Source organism: Prenolepis imparis, unplaced genomic scaffold (genome assembly GCF_030444845.1).
Source record: "Prenolepis imparis isolate NDT839.2.m4 unplaced genomic scaffold, iyPreImpa1.0 SCAF_6, whole genome shotgun sequence".
In the NCBI taxonomy this organism is placed as follows: domain Eukaryota; kingdom Metazoa; phylum Arthropoda; class Insecta; order Hymenoptera; family Formicidae; genus Prenolepis; species Prenolepis imparis.
Window position 1 is genome coordinate 9225979 of NW_028141164.1, and position 20008 is coordinate 9245986.

The 20008-nt window shown below is 30.3% G+C and overlaps 2 protein-coding genes and 2 non-coding genes across 8 annotated transcripts in view; 1 reads left to right on the top strand and 3 right to left on the bottom strand.

The window, feature by feature from the left end:
* LOC145937593 (uncharacterized) overlaps nucleotides 1–20008 on the bottom strand; it is a 227773-nt gene that overhangs the window by 202269 nt on the left and 5496 nt on the right. The window contains exons 2-3 of the mRNA XM_083040737.1: nucleotides 17546–17787; nucleotides 17413–17457 (exon numbers count right to left, since the gene is read on the bottom strand). The gene's annotated coding sequence lies outside the window, so the exon portion shown is untranslated. The remainder of the gene's footprint in view (nucleotides 1–17412; nucleotides 17458–17545; nucleotides 17788–20008) is intronic.
* The window catches only part of Nrx-1 (neurexin 1), a 225470-nt gene that overhangs the window by 151134 nt on the left and 54328 nt on the right, over nucleotides 1–20008 (top strand). For all 5 annotated transcript variants that reach the window (XM_083040738.1, XM_083040740.1, XM_083040739.1 and 2 more), the window contains 5 exons: nucleotides 11444–11551; nucleotides 12795–12990; nucleotides 15593–15784; nucleotides 18948–19091; nucleotides 19409–19626. In XM_083040738.1, coding sequence (XP_082896864.1) covers nucleotides 11444–11551; nucleotides 12795–12990; nucleotides 15593–15784; nucleotides 18948–19091; nucleotides 19409–19626 — 858 coding nt within the window. The remainder of the gene's footprint in view (nucleotides 1–11443; nucleotides 11552–12794; nucleotides 12991–15592; nucleotides 15785–18947; nucleotides 19092–19408; nucleotides 19627–20008) is intronic.
* On the bottom strand, nucleotides 8478–8598 carry LOC145937988 (U5 spliceosomal RNA). Its single transcript, XR_014425664.1, has one exon. It is a non-coding gene; the product is annotated as a U5 spliceosomal RNA (small nuclear RNA).
* Nucleotides 16285–16366, bottom strand: Trnas-cga (transfer RNA serine (anticodon CGA)). The gene has a single exon. It is a non-coding gene; the product is annotated as a tRNA-Ser (tRNA).

Sequence of the window (20008 nt, forward strand, 5' to 3'; positions counted from 1 at the left end):
AGTTAATTATCAATCGACTCGAACAATCTATCTAATTTGTTTACTTCGAAATGACTGTGAGCGCGATTAATAAAATAAAATTATTTCTCGGCGAATACTTTAATTTTTGGCAGATTGAAGCTCGTTGTGCTTCTTGGTTTTAATTGATCGTTAATAGCGATCACTTCATCAAATCATCCTCTCTGCCTCACGGAATGAATGATCAATGAGCGTCTGACAATTGCCTTTAGCTCGAGCACCAAGCTGCATGAGGAAAGGAGAACGAACGAAATGCACCCGCCTGCATGTTGACGCCAAAAATTACGTCTAATTGTATTTTCAGGATAAAAGAGCAGATCGACGCCGATTGGACCCACTGTTACTAGTTATGCTGAAACATTTGTTTCAACAGAGACATACACCAAGAAGCAGATTTAATGATATCAAGTATTTTATAATTTTCATTGAGATTTAATGTCACGAATCTATTAATCACTGAAAAATTTTTGCTTTTAAGAAAATATACATATTTTTTATTTGTGAAACATTCTTAAATTGTATATAAAAAATTCGTGAAATGCTTGCTTCAAAATAGCTTTCAATCATATTGTATACATATGTTATATATGTAATATATAACACAAATTAATTGGATTTAAAAAAAAACATACAAATATATATATATATATATATATATATATATATATATATATATATATACGAGGGTAAATCAAAAAGTAAAGGGACAAATAAAGAAAAATACATTTATTTTAACCTATGTGGAAAATTTACATATCATTTTTCGACATAATCCCCACCAACATCGATACATTGGATCCACTACTTAATAAGCTTTTGTATTTCATCCTGGAAGAAAGATTTGGGTTGGATGCGTAGCCAGTTATGCACCACTGCAATGACCTTCTCATCCAAAGAAAATTTTTTTTCTCGTAGTATTTCTTTTCTTTTTTTTTCTTTTTTCTTTTCATCTTTTCGGTTTATTAAAAGAAGCACTACGAGAAAAAAATTTTTCTTCGGATGAGAAGGTCATTGCAGTGGTGCATAACTGGCTACGCATCCAACCCAAATCTTTCTTCCAGGATGAAATACAGAAGCTTAAAGTAGAGGATCAAATGTATCGATGTTGGTGGGGATTATGTCGAAAAATGATATATAAATTTTCCACATAGGTTAAAATAAATGTGTTTTTCTTTATTTGTCCCCTTTACTTTTTGACTTACACTCGTATATATACATGTTATTACAAGTTTCATAATATATATAACATTTACTTGCAATTAAATCGCATGATTATTAATTATTTTTTACTAATTATATTTATGATATAATATTTATATATATAATTATATAATTTAACTAAATATATACATATATATGTAATTATTTATTAATTTTTAATATTATATTAAAAACAATTTTTTAAATCTTTTTCTTTAGAGACTTATATAAGTACTTATATAAGTACAATTATAAACAAAAATTATCTATATACAGTTACATTTAGTGTATTTTAATCATGTAATTTTCATTGTAACATAAAAAAAAATAAATATAAACTTATGATAATAATGCTATAAAAAGAAAATTATACATACCTACAAATATTAGATGCAAATGTATAGAATTTCTTATTATTGCACTTACAATTGAAATTTTATTAATAAATATGTTTCAATAAAAAATGTATACAAACACATATTAGATAAAGTATTTAAAATAAATTTATCACGCGAATAATCAATAAAAATAAATATTAATCTTGAAAATATCTTCAATACAATAAATCTTTAAATCTGCTTCTAAATAACTCAAATACTGTGTTTGCAGTATTAACAGTCACTGTTTCAGCATTGCTCGGCAACAATGGGAAAAACGCGTTATCGATGCATCGATACATCTACCGAAGACATATGAACAAAAAAAAAGAAAAAAAGAAAGAGAGAGAGAATAAGAGAGGGAGAGAATAACAGAGAGAAAGAAAGCGAGAGAGAAAGCGAGAGAGAGAGAGAGAGAGAGAGAGAGAGAGAGAGAGAGAAAGAGAGAGAGAAAGAGAGAGAGAGAGAGAGGTTTCAAATCGTTCAAAATATGCCATAATCAATAATCAATTTCAGAATCAATCCCAGCCCGTCTCACAGTCGTTTCACGTGATACAGATGAAACCTAACATACACAATACCTATACCTAACACACACACATACGTGTACATGTTCTATTTTGTTTCTACTATTTCGCGAGTATAAGATAGTCCTAAATTCTCGTCTACTAAGCCTCGACATAATATATATACACCGCGCCTAACCACGATACCAATATCGTAACTCTTGCGCAGCTGCAACACGGTGGGGCTCTGGATAAGAAAACACTTGGAATAACTTTGAATATATATTTCTCTCGATTACTCCGTGCCAAAAGTTCCTTTTCACCTCCCTCCTTCTCATTCCGGCAACAACCCCCCAGAGTACTTATCTTCTACCCTTTATCTTTCCTCCGAGGTTTCGTTTTAATTTACGACGTATGTTTCGCGTTTGTTTCATCAATATGCTCTTATGTTTTTCGAACAAACTCTTTCTCTTGAAATTAGACCTTTTGTGTGAATACTGAACTTTTTATTTCTAAATTACATTCGGCAAATTTTCTTCTCGCTATTTAACTTTTGCAATTATTTCTACACTCAGACTAAAAATAATTTAGAGATATCTCGATATATTAAGAAAAAAAAATAATTCTAAATTAACTAGTTAGTATTTGAATATTTTACCAATTAAAATATAGATACTTTAATCTCTATTATCATATATGTTATATATTATAGAGTGGAGATCATAGAACAAACATTTAAATGTAAATTTGCTTAGTACTCGTACAAGTAAATTGCTCTCTTCTCATTAGAATTAAGAAAAATCTGAACGTTCATTTAGAAATGTTTGAATATTTTGTGTAGCTTTGAAATAAAGTCTCAGTTTTAAAAAATATAACTCTTGAAATAAAATAAAAATATAATTATACAAATAGATAAAACTACTTAAATTTTTGTAAGTCCAGTCTTCTATATACGTCACATATTTTTTGTAAAAATCACTCTTGATATATTTACATTATAGCTAATTTTATTTATTCACATTATTATAATAAAAACGCCCCACAATATTTATCATTGTTTTTATAATGTTGCTAAATTATAAAGTAAGTATAAAATTATAAAGATCTTTCACACACATCGAAATGTCTCTAAACTTATGTCTCATCAATATTTATTTTCAAAAAATTTACGTCCATTTCAAGCGATCTATAATTCAGGGCTCTATGTAAACTTAGAAGAGAATTTATTTGTCGAATTTACTTCTCGAAAAATTCCTATCCAAAGTTTTATGAAACCCTTGCTTTCCCTTCGTCCATTCTTTTCGAGTTTTCTACGATGTATTTCAGGATACTTGATCGCTCGCACGGATCTGCTCTTCATCATCGATGGAGTGTGCAGGTGAGAGATCATTTAATCGATCTTTTGAGGCGGGATACGAGCCCCGAGAACGCGTGAACACTTGACTTTTAACAAAGCCACTGCGTTACGGAGCATGACACAGTTACTGCGGTTGTAAGCCGGGCTATAACGCTCCGCGCATCAGGCTTGGAGTAGCTTGCACAAGAAGCAGCTTGCGGTTTCTAAACTCTGGATAGCTTTGCTCGAAGCGCGACAGGCAAACACAGACGCGAATTAATATGTACAAAGGCTGTCACATGCGATGTTTAAAATAGCGGTTAATTGAGCCGCCAATTGCGTAAATCAAGAGCATTTTTATAAATTATTATTTGTCATTGCTTGTATTCAGCACATGTCATTTCGATTAAGCGCTTTTCAAGCTCCATCTAGATTGCTTTTTCTCTAAGAAAACTACTAGTCCGCGAAATAATATTAATTTAATTTAGTATAAAAAAAGAATTACGTTAAACACATGGCTCTTATTATTTTTTGTGAAGAAATTGTATTATATAAATTATCAGAATAAGCGAAATTGTTAAATATTGCTCTATCGTGAAATTTTTCTGAAAAGAATATGACACGTCTTTTTAATAGATTACATGTAATTAACATGTAGTTAAGGAGCACATATTCAGTTAGTCTGACAGTTTGTATAATTAACTTCGCAGCTCAAGACGTTCACGATCAGGACGAAATAACTCGATATATAATCGGGCGAGCGCGACGATTAGTTTAGATGGGAACGCCAGCTATCCGTCGCGGATTCACGTTGACGTAGTTGGGAAAACTAATCAGCCAACCAACGCGTATATGTACACCGGTCGACCTTAATCCGTCAGAATCGGTTCGCCAAGAAGGAGACATGCTATCCGATAGCTACTGATATTGCCGCCACGTTGACGCATTTCCATTCGCTGGAAATTCTCACGGGTCGTGTAACGCAATCAGATGGTTGGCAGGTACTCCCACGTGGTCGCGACCTACCTACCCGCCTGCACAACAGGTTGTCTATTTACCTTCCCAGGCTCTACGTTTTTTTATTATTAATCCTTGGGGCTTTTTATCCCTTTGATCCTCCTAGCTAGAAGCAAGGGTGGAGATCATTATTCTTGTAATTAATTAATGAACTGTGAGTATAAATATATTGACGAAGATTTCAAAGTGTCTCAAAAATTCCTATCTATTGTAATGAAATAAAGTAAATTTTAAATAAATTTCTTATGGTGTGAGATTAATAATTGACATCGGAAGATAACAAAATCTTTTCATTCAAAAATTCTGTACATAAGGAACGTAATATCTTTTTTGATAAAATGCAATAAGAGTTAACAAAATTCAACAAGAATTGTGAAAATGTCACATCCTGTCAACATGTCTCTCGACTTAAATAAACATTTTTTATTTTTTGATGTCAATTATCAATATTTTTCATAACGTTAAGAAATTTATTTAAAATTAATTCTAGTTCATTAAAATATGCAGGAATATATGTATTTTGCAAAAAATATTTTATATATATTAAAACTTATATATTTAAAAAGCCACAACGATATGTCATAAATCAAATCAAAACAGCTTCAAAATTTTTATTAAAAGTTTAATATAGAGAGATTATCATGTATATATTGTTATTATTATTTATCATTCTAAACTATTGTCGTAAAGCTGCTACATTTTGCAATATAAACTTCTACGATTTCTCTGATACTGAATTGAGAAGTGTTTTCCCCAAACAGCTAAAATTTGCGTAGTAAGGGCAGTATAATAGAACATTTAGTATAAAGCTCGCATAATCGTAATTGATATTCGCTGACAGATGCGAAGATCGGAAAGGTTTGGTGGTCCGTAAAATGGAAGGTAGGAGAAGAAGAGGCGCGTCATCCGCGGATTAGTAAATAATTTATTTCAGGAAGTAATTTAACTTTTCTAATTGATCGTCTGCTCGGTCGAGAGTTTCGCGAAAAGGGCGAGGCGTATAGCGTGCAGACAGAAGGGTGAATGGAGGAATGTAGCCAGTTTCAGGATGAAATATCCTCGACGAAGCGCACTTTGTGTAGCGGACTAGCGAAATGAATTTCTCGGCACGGCTGGTTGTATCGGACGAGAGATTTCCAGTATTTCCACATAATTCGAAGAATTTCGAGATATAATGAGATCAATGATGATCACGCATCTATGAACGCGGTGTAGTGTGTATATATGTGTGTATGTATATGTGTGCGTGTGTGTGTTTATATGTATGTATGCGCGAGTGCTATTTTTAACAATCGATCCAATATTCGCGGCATGAATATCGACAAATGACTTTACATTCTGACGCATTGATTATCGAAATGTGAGATATTTTTTTCGAAAAAAACAATCAAAACGTTAAACATTGACGGTATGATATGCAAATAAATCTTCTAAATATTTATTCAGATATTGTTACGAAAGTTTATGTGATTAAAACTTAAACATCGCTTATCTCTATACGGATATTATTCGCAATGATGTTTACTATTAATTCTGCTAATCGGATAATCGATAATTTATATATACATATACACAATTATTCAAATATTGTGTAAATAATGTTATTTTATACCCCGTAATATTATTATAGCATTTAAATTTGACAGTTAACAGGACAGTTAACGCTCTATATTGATTCGATATATGTATATTGAAAACGATCGTGTTTCATTGCTCCGCAAAAATTCGTTTGTTAAGGAGGTTCTGTTGAAAATCGTTTTTAACGATAACGCGTGTCTTTTAAAAACTTGTTGAAAGTGAGAACAAAAAAAGTCCCGGTCAATGAACAAGAGAAGCCGAGAACTACTTCACCACGTTCTTGGGAATTGCGTTGTTCGGAAAGATATTTGCTCCGGCAGAGAAAAACGTAAGAAACATTCGAAAAGAAAGGCCCTGAAGATATGGCAACCTAGAAAAAGTCACTCGAGATCGATCCCTTCGATTCTTCAAGGGAAAAAATTTAGGAATTGTCATGAAACGTACAAGAGTTTTACTACTATTATAGTTGCTGTATCAAAGATTTCTTTGCAATAAAATCTTTCAATGTTTGCTATTCTCTTTTTTCTGCTGTTCTCTTTTTACGATTGCAATTAATAATTGCAATTAATAATTGCAAATATGTTTAAATTTAATTCTTAAATATTTCTTGTAAAATATTTATCATTTTTGAGTACTATTGCAAAAAACTGTCATTAATAATATATAATCAGAAAGATAATAATTCTACACTCAAAAATAAGTAGAAAATGTATAATCAATTTGTATAAGTGATCTTTGGTACAGGCTGCGTTAATATTAGACGCTAGTATTTAACTAAAATTACGCGAGACGTTTTCGTGTTCCCGCATCGGATTTCTGCGCAGAGAAAAATCATGCATAGAAGCTGTTTTCTTTCTACTCTCTTTGTAGTAAAAGTTTCCAGGTTCAAGATAACCGTCTCGAGTCTCGCGGCGAGTTACAGTTCGCTCCCAAAGGTGAAATTGGAAAAAGTTTTTCCGTTTGTGTGGATGCCTCTGCGGGTGGTATCAATCTCGCGAACTTTCGGTATCTCAAGTGTGTTGAAATGTTCATGTCGCGATGTATATAGTGTTCGAGGTGAACTTTAGAAGATTTTGTATTTTAATATTAGAGTCGATCGGAGAGAAACCAAAAGAACCAATAATTGTCTTAATATCGTTAGAGAGAATTGTCTCTCTTTTATTAGTTTCTTTATTAATCTTATTAAAACGCATTTGAATCGCGTTAGATTTATTATCACGCATCTTTGCAAAAATGTATGCCTAAAAATACTCTGTTTGAAATTCATTTTTACGAGTAGAAAATTTGCGTCCGCGTCCAGGGAAAATACGGATTTCATATACACGCTGGAAGCATGAAATCTAATTGGAGTTTCATGAAGGACTAATTTCCCTAATGGAAAGCCAGGTCAAAAACTCTCTCAACAATATTATTATTTATTCTTGCCACCGTATCCCCTTGTTGAAATTTTATATAGAGTGTTCATGTACTCTAGAATGGCCGCATTTCTTTCAAACTACACTGTAAATACATACAGAACATTCTATGTATGTATATATTATAAAATGATATATTTTTCTATTGAATATATCGAGGAATATATGCTGTCAAGAATATCGCGAGAGAAAGAGATCGCGAATTAAAAAGACGTCGATTCGTCGCGCTTTATTTTGGGTCACACTTTATGCTTTAGAATGAACGCATCGTATATTTAAATACACGCGAATTATAGAGAATATAAAAAGAGATATTGAAAAAGCGATAGAGGAGCTGCGACCATCTCATCGGACGTTGATTCATAACGACGAACGGACTGCTTTGTCTATTTCTCTATTTCGGTAAGAAAATATTTCTTGCCGTCCTTTGTTCCGCAGAATGATCTGTACGAGTGGTCTAATTAGCACACGGTATTTAAGCCAACGAAAAAAAAAAAAAAAAAAAAAAAACCAGTCCGTTTCTGCGACGTTTCTTTTAAACTCTCTTGCGCAAATCTCTTGCGAGGTACATCGAAGATGCATCAATTTTGCATTTAATTATGATTCTTTACAATAGAGACAATGCCCTTTTTTGTACAAACATTGTTTTTACTTTAATTCCAAAAAGGAAAACAGTCACTTCTTGTGTATCGACCGTCAAATTTTTTAAAAACTTTTAATAATTTTAGTATATATATTTAAACTTAATTCTTTCTTTCTAAACATAAATTTACTCTTACTTTTATATTTTCTTATGTATACAATTTCATGTTATATATAATTTTAAATTTAATATATTATCCGTATACAATTAAACATTAAACAAATATTTAATTCAAGTTATATCGATCATATCAATATACAGGAAATAAATGCGAAAATATCTCTGAAAATCTCGAAATTGTCTAAGCTCCTTTCTATGAAAATACTTTATACTTTCAAATATTATATGAAATACTTCCTTAGATAAATTAATTTTGTATTGATTTATGACCCAGCTTTCGCCAGGTAACTTAAAAAATTTTTAAAGACTCATTGAGTTATTCCCCTCCACGGAAATCTTTAGTAAAAGGCGAAAGATTTATTCGTGCATTGAAGGGAAATCAGAGTGACGAACAGACTCTACAACGTTCCTTATATCTACAAATACTGAATTTCACTTACGAGAAACATTTTACTAGATTGGACATCTATCGGTTGTATTCAAAACTAACAGTCGTTTCGATCCAGTCTTGAAGGGTCCACAAATCGATACTCTTCCCTCTCTTCCCCTTTCCTAATTTACTAAGACCCAGAATGCCAAATTCTTGACTGACACTTCGAGCAGAAAAGCAAATATTCTCACTTTAAATAATTTTTTTTTTTTTATTTTAGAACTAATTAGAAAATATAAATTTTCTATATTTTTATTATTTGCAAATTTATAAATCTGTAAAATAGTACTGTTTTTAAAATAATTTCTGGAGCACCCAACAAAATCTGAATCATAAATTAATTCAAAATCAATTTACATACCTAGGAAAATGTTTGCATAATTAAAAAATTATTCGAAGAATGAAAAGAAAGATACCAAGTATGAAAAAAATTATATTTTATGTATTTTATAAAAATTCGTTTTTTGTTAGAATTTATTTATCTAAGGAAGTTTTTGTTAAAATTAATTTATCTAAGGAAGTATTTCATATAATATTTGAAAGAATAAAGTATTCTCATAGAAAGGAGCTTAGACAATTTCGAGATTTTCAGAGATATTTTCGCATTTATTTCCTATATATTGATATGATCGATATAACTTTAAAGATACACCCACCCGATCTCATTCTCGCGGTTGCTTATGCTGAATCTTTATTGGAGCTGAAAAGATAGAGAAGAAGTATGAGCTCTACAACGAAAGGATCCATTTCGTCTGATGCTGATTCATAGCGGTTAGACGTGTTCTGCATTATTCAGAGAGCGCACCTGACCGTATAACGTCGTGCGGCTTTAAATATGGTTGCACCACTTTTGACTGTCAAAACGGATAATGTGGCACGTCATATACTTTTCTCTCCGCTGCATCGATGGCTAGCGAAATCGAATAAAGGAGATGCAGCACAGGATTTATGCGAAAAAACGAGGCAAATTTATAGCCAGTATATTTCACTATTTACATATCTGACTTGTTTCTGTTTTCATTGAAATATGACGCGCTCTTAGTGAGATCGTTATAATTTATGGTTATACAATCCTATAAGTTATCTCCTACAAGATTAATTTTAGAATTTCGTGATATTGCGTCTAATGAGATAAAAGAATTGAAAAAGATTGTAAAATAAGAATAAAACAAAAACACATATCTCTTTCTTCTTATTGAATTTAACTGTGATAATAACTTAATGCTTATTAACTGATTGTTTACATGCTACAAAATCAAACTAATAAAATAATAACGCGAATTATAATTTGTTTAAATTATTGGAAAAACATAACACGCATTTTTCTTCTCAATTCTCATACACGAAAAAAAATTTGATGTGTTAAAGAAAGTAACATTACGCGTTCTGATCAACAAATAATATTTCTATTTTGACGAATAAAAAAACGATTACAATAAAATAGAAAGATTATTTAAATTAATAGAGAGTTTTTCTGTGAGAAAGCTACGAGAATCTCACGATAAAAATAATAAAAGTAAACGAGGGTGTCTTCGTTTAAATTTGGATGCAGAGTTCATTCTTGCGAGTGAGCGTGAAAACGACTATATATCCACGGTCATCCAATATATTTAAGTAACCCACTATTTCGACTGACCATTTCCGGTCTTTGCACGATGCAGTTCATGCAGAATACGACGTATTTTTTTTCTCGTTGCCTCCGATTGTGTTGATACATTCTGTATATGTATACATATACATGTGTATGTGTGTGTATATATATATTCGCTCGCTTTGTGGAACTGCGGCAGCAATACGTGATTTTCTCGGATTTTCTCCACGCATGTTTGTCAACGTTCTATTATTTCAAATTGTCGACGTGCAGAATAAGTTTCATACTATCGACATACTATATTTTTGCAAAAGATGTATATTGTTTTGTCTTTTGTCTCGGATAAATAGGGGACGCACGTCCCATCATTGTTGATTCTTTAAACAATTGCTAACAAATATTGCGTAAAAAAAATATTTCAAATGTTTCGTTGCGCGGAGTAAAAAAATATTCTTGTCGGACAAGACCGATAAAGGAATAACTATCGTATTCGATAAAAGTGTAACGGGCAAATAACTCTGAAACTATTTGAAATATTGAAGGTAATATTGAAAAAATATTTTATCAAAACAATTTTTTACATTTTGCATAAATATCTAAAGGTACGTATAGATACGTATGTATAAGTATGCGTGTTATGTGTGATGTGTATGAATCCTATGTTTGGTAATTAACTGTTTGTAGAAATTTATATATAAAAATGTCATATTTAGTTATGCAAACACATATGGAAATCATTGTAACTTTCAGCTTTAAAAGTCACAGCCAAAACTGCAATTAGAACTCTTGAAAAGATTACAAGATTGTACGTATCGAGATTTTATGTATTAATTAATTTTTTTAAACAATTTTTGCCCTGATTAAATTCAAAATGATAATCATCTTAAAAGATCATAAAATTTAAGATGTCGATGCGGCAGCATTTGAAATGAGAAGAAAAATAAATTTGCAAATCATCACGTTATATATCAATGCGATTTTCCGCTGCCGCTTATGCTCAAACGAGTGATCTGATTCTTTCAAGTACTTCGTGATGAATGGCGAATTCGTAAGATTGCACGTAGAGATTGCGGATGCTGAGCACGACGAGGCTAGCTCGTCCATTCTTCTTGAGGACAACGCGGCTTCTTCCATTTCGCTCTTTCTCGCTTTTTTTTTTCTCTTTAGGCTCTGAAGCGACATCGTAAGAACCATCTGTCTCGTTTGTTTCAGGTTCTACCACCTTGGAAAGCTGCCAAGTCCGGAAGTATATCCTTCAAAATTCGTACGAACGAACCCAACGGATTGATCATGTATAGTCGCAGCGGAGCGCACACGAGAGTATGTATTTCTTATTCATTCTTCTTTCTAATTACGACATCGAGAGTCGTAACAATCAAGTCAAATATCAAATAGACAATAAAAAAATTTTTTTTAAATATATTTATTAAATTTAAGAATAACTTTTTGCACGCAAAAAAAGGATAATCCGGAAGAGCTTTAGAGATAATAAAATCGAATGCGGCTGTCAAAGCGCGATTACGCGTCTGTACAATTATTGGCTGCTGAAAACGTTTTTCGAAATAACAAGCCGTTTTTATTCCAAAACTCATCCTGGCCGCGGTTGCACACTCGAGTGACGTAATTTAATTATCGATGCACAATTCCATCCTGCTATGACACTCTGACGATCGATCAGTTCTAGTGGTCAGCGACCTTCGCGCCTGAATTTTACGATTTAGTATTTTGAGACATTTTCTTATCTATACTATATAAGTATCTTTCAATATGTATTGTTATTATAAATTGTGTAACTGTTAAATAAAAAAATCTATGCGAGTCACAAGCTTTTTGAAAATTAGAATTTTTTTCTTTAATTAAGCTAATAAAAAAAATATATATAGACCGACGCAAGAAATAATTTCAACATTAAATTATAAATAAAACATTTTTTTGTTATCGTAAAACAAATCCATATTAATTGATGTACTAAAATTAAATAAGATTCAAATATATTATGTAATTATTGTATTTTAAATTATATATTTTTTTAATAATTGCAATCTTTATTATATGAATGCAAAGAATTGTACGAGTTTTTATCGAATTATTTACCAAATTATAAATATTGTTTACCAAAGTTAAATCTCTTTTAATAGTTGATAAATCTGGATTGTCACGATATATCTTCATTATTCGTAATCCTATTAATAACAATGATACGCTGACATACGATAATATATCTTCATCTATCTATCTACAGCAACAGAAATTCAATAAATTGCGACAATAAACTTTTTTTATTTTATATATAGATAAAAAGTATAAATCTCTTTATACGTAGCTATAATTCATTGAATATATAGAAAAACTTGCTACTATGTATGATTTTTTTCTATAGACAATTTAAATATAGTTTGTAGAAAAAAATATAATTCCACAAATTATTAGTCAAATAAAAACCCTAATTAAAAATTTAATAGATATTAAAAATCATATAAGCGCGTATGCGAAAACAGTTTGTTTTCTATTAGTGGCAATGTGGTAATATAATATAAATGGGCGGTTTATTTCTCTATTGTAGCAAGATCTATTTGCCTTCGAAATTCTTGGCGGACATCTTTATCTACACGCCGATCTTGGAAGTGGCCCCGTTAAAGTAAGATCGTCAAAAACACGCATCGATGACGGCACTTGGCACGACGTTTCCCTAAGAAGAGTCGAGAGGGATGGTCGAGTCACTGTTAATAATGGTTATATAACCGATTTTCGTACGCCAGGTAACGTAATGTAAATTATTTTTGCCGACATTACTTTTTTTCAAAATGGATTATTAATGTCATGTAATTCGACAAAACACAAAATAATTTTTCCTAATTTTGCTATAATAATTGATTAATGAGGCTATTGTGACAAAATTTACTTATAGCCCTATATTTATTATAGTCCCGAACAAGTTGTTAATTTTTTTTAGTTGGTTGTTAATTTTTTAAATTTTGTTTACTTCTCAAAATAATTAATTTATTGTTTATGCATGTATATATAAAATTGACAGATGTAATGATATAAAATAGAAATAGAAAAAGATGTAACTTTCAAGCTTATATGTTGTATAATTTTGTTACATAATTTCATATTCTGCAGGGAGAAAATTTTTTCTATTCATTTATATACTCAATCTTTTATATATTTAAAAATTGTATCTATCTGTTTTTTATATATCTGTGGGAGAAAAATTTAATATTCTTTTTGAAACGCAAACTTTGTAATCGATTTCAACGCCTATCGTAGTTATATTTATGCGTACACATACACAGTAGCGATTTTTCAAACTATCTCACGTTATACACATAAAATGCCTAACCCGGCCTGGCAGATAAGTGTCCTCGAGCGTGTAACTCTGAATTATGAGGGGCTCGGCCCGCTCAGTTCGCCGTTTACGTCGGTGGACCGCGATGTCCAGAATTTACTCACTACATCGTGGTTAAGTGATAAAGCACTACGTATGTACGGCCGCAAACACGCGAACGATACCGCAAAAACGGCAAAAAGAATTTCATTGAGACAGCGAGGGTCCATATATCCTCCTGCAGATAACGGTGACTTAGATCATTGAAGATGTTATTACAGTGCTTATTGCTCCGATTTTAAAGAAGAAATAAAAATTAATATATATATGAGTTGTTACAAACAAAAATGTACGAACAATATCAGAATCAGTAATAGCAATTGCATCGATGAAAGATAAAGATGTTTAATTTTATTATTTTAGTGAATAAATCCTGATTAATTTTTTTTTTTGTTAAAATAATAATTAACAATAAAAAAATGAATCTTTCTCTTATCCTTGTTATATTGTTAGGAAGATACAGACACGCGTATGCACTTCGTAGCTTTTATAACCTTCTAATAACGTCAAAGTATTAATTTTTGTTAATCTGACTTTCTAAAGTAAAAAATTAATTAACTGACAATAAATTATTAACTGCGTTGTATAGGATAATAGTAACTTCTTTTTCTCTGAAATTTACCGAACGAAGAACTACCTTATCCACTTTCCTGTGTATTTTCGCTTTTCTGTTAATTCTACCGCTCATCAGCAACTTCCTCTCTGCACCTGCACGCCTACTTTTTTCTCCTAATTTTTTCGTGCGAGATAAAAACAAACTATTTATCTATAGTGCACATCCTTGCATTAATTTAAGTATTAAAAATTAGATTTAGTTCATGCATCAATATCTTCTTATATATAATACATTTAAAATACATTAAAATAATCTTTCGAATCAGATATAAATATTTATAAAGTTGGTATCTATTAATCGAATTTGTTCGTAATAATCTATTAATAATTTATTTGTTTATTAGCTGTTTTATATGCTATGCTCATTTGTAATAAATATTGCATAAATTTTTGTTCTTTAAATAAGATTTTCCTGAAATATGATGTAATTTCTTTCTTATTCTATTTATCAATCTACTATTTGTCTCTTTTTTCTGGTTTCTTTCTCTTCTCTCTCGTCGAGCATTCGCAAGACAAGTTTGTAACTTTAATTGAACTATCACACAAACGTTTTCACGGTCGCAGTCTGTGGCGGTTAGTCGAATTATACGGATGGTTAATTTGCAGACAAAACTCAACTTTGAGTCCAACAAACCTAGCTTGGAGCAATTTAGTCCTCGTGCTCTTGTATAATAATACTGCAGTGCAAATAATGCGCATCATGCGCATTTGCCAGGCGCAAAAAAAAGGATTTTCAGATCCCACATTCTCCTCGAAATAATTTGTTTATCGGCGATATAAACCAAAAATAATGAAATAAATTTGAGTCCGAGAAACAAAAGGTTACTAAAAATTATATTTCCCATATGTCTATGTATATTTCCCAAGATAATTTATATAAACAAGCAAACATAATGAATTCAGTCATAAAATAAAATTTTCATATATGTATAATAATATAAATCTGCTGTGTAATTTTTAAAAAAGATTTAATATAAATATTACGAAATATCAAAATAATGTAGGTATATCGAAAATAATTTTCAGACAAATAATATTGGAAAATATTGGAACACCCAGTTTGATCCACGTTTAATATAAAAGTTTTTCTAACCGATATTAATTACACGGTATTTTTATATAACCGCACGTTATATAAAATACTTGTTCGTTTCAAAATCGTATCAAATGTTAATATTAATTGAGTTGCCCCACACTCTAAAATGTTTTTCTATTCATCGCTTATCGCGATTCGACGATTATACAACACGATTAAAATTTTTCTACGTGTTTATTTTTCGTATGAATTTATGTTTAGGCAAGATTTCGACTTATAATAGAATTTCCGATTAAATACACATTAATAATGTTATTGACAGGTGATTCCACGCAATTAGATTTGGATGGCTTGTTATATATCGGTGGTGTGGGTGCACCATTCGCGCCCTTAACAGTTCCGCCCGTTCTATGGACAGGCGCCCTTCGACAAGGCTATGTGGGTTGCATGAGAGACCTCGTTATTAATGGACATCCGGTAGATATCGCAGGATATGCGCAACAACAGGATTCCGGTAAGAGATTTAAATTTATTATTTATATGAAATTATAGAATCGCATATTTTTAAAAAAATTACCTCCGCCATATAAAAATAATGATTCGTAACTGATTGCAAAAAATAAGACGAAAAATATATATATATGTGATCGCATTCCTAAATTGGCATATAACACAGTAAACTTGCTGTATGTGCCAATTATTATATAATCTCAATTAGAATACAATAAATCTATATATAAATTAATATTCAATATTTTGATGAAAGCTTATAGATATCTCTATAGAATAATGTAATTAAACAATCACATTATCGCTAACGAGTGTTGGAACAAAATATTTTTTTCATTCTGCATGATATTGTTAACTATTTGTTAGTAAAAACAGCCCGCAGAGTATAATATTGATATTTGTATAAAAGAAGCGAATTTATTTTTTTTTTTTTAAGCTGTAAACAAAAATTATTATATTTGTTTACAGCTTCGGAAAAAAAATAAATCCGCTTCTTTTATACAACGCTGCGGACAGGATTCGAACCTGTGCGGGCATAGCCCATCAGATTTCGAGTCTGACTCCTTAACCACTCGGACACCGCAGCTTACAGGTGCTCCCTCTTATCTCAACTAACTTCTTGCACAATTCACCCCATATAAAGTATTGAATATCATGAATTTTATTAAAATTGTCACAAAATAAACGTCTATGTAAAGAAAATGATTGATTTAAATTGTAAAAAATTTAATTTAATTAAAAATAAATAATATTATGAAATGTAAAAAAAATATGGAAATCCCTCTCTAAGAAAGACGTGCAAAGTCGAATCTCGAATATATCGCAGTCATTGTTGCCTCTTTTCCGCGATATTGATTGACTGTCTCGATTCGCTTTGTCTTATATTCGTAATATCGAGAGGCTGTTATCACGCGGGTTAGCAGTTTGACAGTTTGGTCAAAATAAAATTAAATAAAATAATAAAGTTTAAAATAATATGTTATATAATACTTTAAACTCGATTAATATTATTGACAGTTATCAACTGATTTCTGTCAAAAAATATTAATTGCGGATAAAGTATTATAACATATTATATTACTTACAAAATATTATTATTTTAATTATAATATGTTGTAAATAATATAATATGTTATAATATATACTTTGTCCGCGATTAATATTTTTCGACAGAAATCAGCTGATAACTGTCAAAAATATTAATCAAATTTAAAGTATTATAACATATTATTTAAAACATATTATTTTATTAAATTTTTTTTATGTTGACCAAACTGTTAAACTGCTAACCCTCGTGATAACAGCCTCTCGATTCTACGAATATAAGACACAACGCGAATCGAGACAGTCAATCAATATCGCAGAAAAGAGGCAACAATGACTGCGATATGTTCGAGACTCGACTTTGCACGCCTTTCTTAGAGAGAGATTTCCATATTTTTTTTACATTTCATAACATTATTTATTTTTTAATTAAATTAAATTTTTTTAAATTTAAATCAATCATTTTCTTTACATAATAGATGTTTATTTCGTGACAATTTTAATAAAATTCATGATATTCGATACTTTATATGGTATTTATATGGTACCGCTATAGAAATATTATAGAATAAATAATTTCTCACTCACCAATACACCGTACAATAGCGGAGTTGTAGTACACAGCATATTGATCTGAAAACAAAATATTCAAATTATATATGTGTGTGTCGAATATATCATAAACAATACAGTTTAAAAAAAATGTTTTTATTTTGCATACCTCACAGTTGCACCGCTGTCGCCGGATGCCTCCCCGGGCCTCCTCCTCCTCTCTTGGTCGACCTTCATTGCTCCTTCGTAGCACTCACGACACTCGCGAAAACACGAATAATTACGATTGTCCGACATTTTACACGGCATTTCCGACACGCGAAACTTTACACGGCACTCCCGACGCGCGATACTTACACGGCACTCCCGACATGACGCGTGAATCGCACTGTGTATCGCAATGTGTGCTACCTGTAACAAATAAAATACATACATATATTAGAATAATCTTATTATTTCGCATTATAACATACACAATATGTTATAAAAATTAAAATAATAATATGGTTTTAAATAATATTTTATAATACTTTAAACTCGATTAATATTTTTGACAGTTATCAGCTGATTTCTGTCAAAAAATATTAATCAAAAATAAGGTATTATAATATGTTATTTACAACATATTACTATTTCAATTTTTATAACATATTATTATTTTTTAATTTAATTAGCAAATATTCGCTTAATTAATATTTTTGACAGAAATCAGCTGATTAAAGCGTTAATTTGTTAATTCATTTTTAAAATAATAATATGTTATAAAAATTAAAATAATAATATGTTATAATACTTTAAACTCGATTAATATTTTCGACAGTTATCAGCTGATTTCTGTCAAAAAATATTAATCGAGAATAAGATATTATAACATATTATATTTACAACATATTACTATTTTAATTTTTTAACATATTATTATTTTAAAATTTAATTAGCAAATTAACGCTTTAATCAATTAATTTCTGTGAAAAAATATTAATCGAAGTTAAACAAACTTTATATTATTTTTTTTTAAATATCATTTTTTAACATAAAAAATCGAAGAATGACACGCGCGTAACGCGCGCTTGTGTTGTTCTAGTGCTAATAAAAAAGAAAATTATTATTTAGTCAAAATAATGTAATGCGCGCGATAATATATAATATATATATTATATAATATAATATATAAAATAATCATTTACACAATCCCTTTTCTATTTTCTTAATTAAACACTCAATATTTATAATAGTTATTATACGACTTGAAAACATATTTTTATATATATAATATAAATTTTATTCATTTCTATTTAGAAATCATATTTAAAAACCCGGATATAAATTACAAATTTTCGGCCATCTTCTATCATTGACACTTAAATGCATTTTCTTGATTTGACTTGATTTGACACAATTATTGACAATTAATAATAATTTATATTTAGATTAATATTTTAAATCATTTAATTAAACCGTTAATAATGGCATTATGGTAATGATAATTATGATAATATTTACAGTTATTTCACTTTCTTGCATTAAATCAGGCAATAGATTATTGAATTTTGCGATTTATGCGTACACAGGTGCAGTGAGACCCGCATGTCACATTCAACCCCCGCATTGCTCTTCGCAACCGTGTATGCATGGTGGCTATTGTCTCGAAGGGTGGAATCGATTTCACTGTGATTGTACCAGCACACCTTACACAGGACCCACTTGTGGCAAAGGTAAATATGTATAATTTTTACTCAAGTAGATATATACGAATTACTTTTACGTAGAGTTACACGTAACTCTTTTTCGAGGAGAATTAACATCTTTACATTCAAATTGAGGAATGATCTTCTAATATTTTTTCTAGTAATTTTATTTTATGCTATAGATATTTTGTATTATAAAAAAAAAATATTATATTTACTTTGATCTTTACTTGACATACGTATCAATATTAAAATAATTTTTTAAAATTAATCCTACATATCTTTCAAAGAACTTGAATTTCTTTTTTTTTTATAAATAAATTATTATTATACACTTATCGCAGATGCGTCGACTCTGCATTTGAACGGTACGCAGCAAATGACGGCACTGATGCCGGAAGAGTCCAGAACACAGGCGGAGGAAGTTATCATACGGTTTAAGACAACGAGACCACGTGGTCTTCTATTAGCGACAAGTTTGGAAAACATCGCCGATCGTTTACAGATTTATTTAGACGAAGGCAAAGCACAGATGCTAATTCACATCGGAGATCGAGAAAAGGTAAGTTTATGAAATATTCACATATCATTAAATTCAGCGACAGTTAATAAAATTAATGGTTAATGAAATTAATCACTGAGAGAATTTTCTCTTAGAATTTAAATTTAAAAATCATGGTAATCGTGAGACAATATGATATAAAAAGAATTTTATAAGAATTTCTCTGATTAATATTTATCACAATAAAAATAATAATATCTATCACAATAAAATATAAAACATATTTGATTAAGTTTACTAAACTGCATAGTAAAGATCAAACACATTTTATATTTTATTGTAATAAATATTATTATTTTTATTGTGATAAATATTAATCAGAGAAATTCTCATAAAATTCTTTCTATACCATATTGTCCCACGATTGTCATGATTTTCAGGG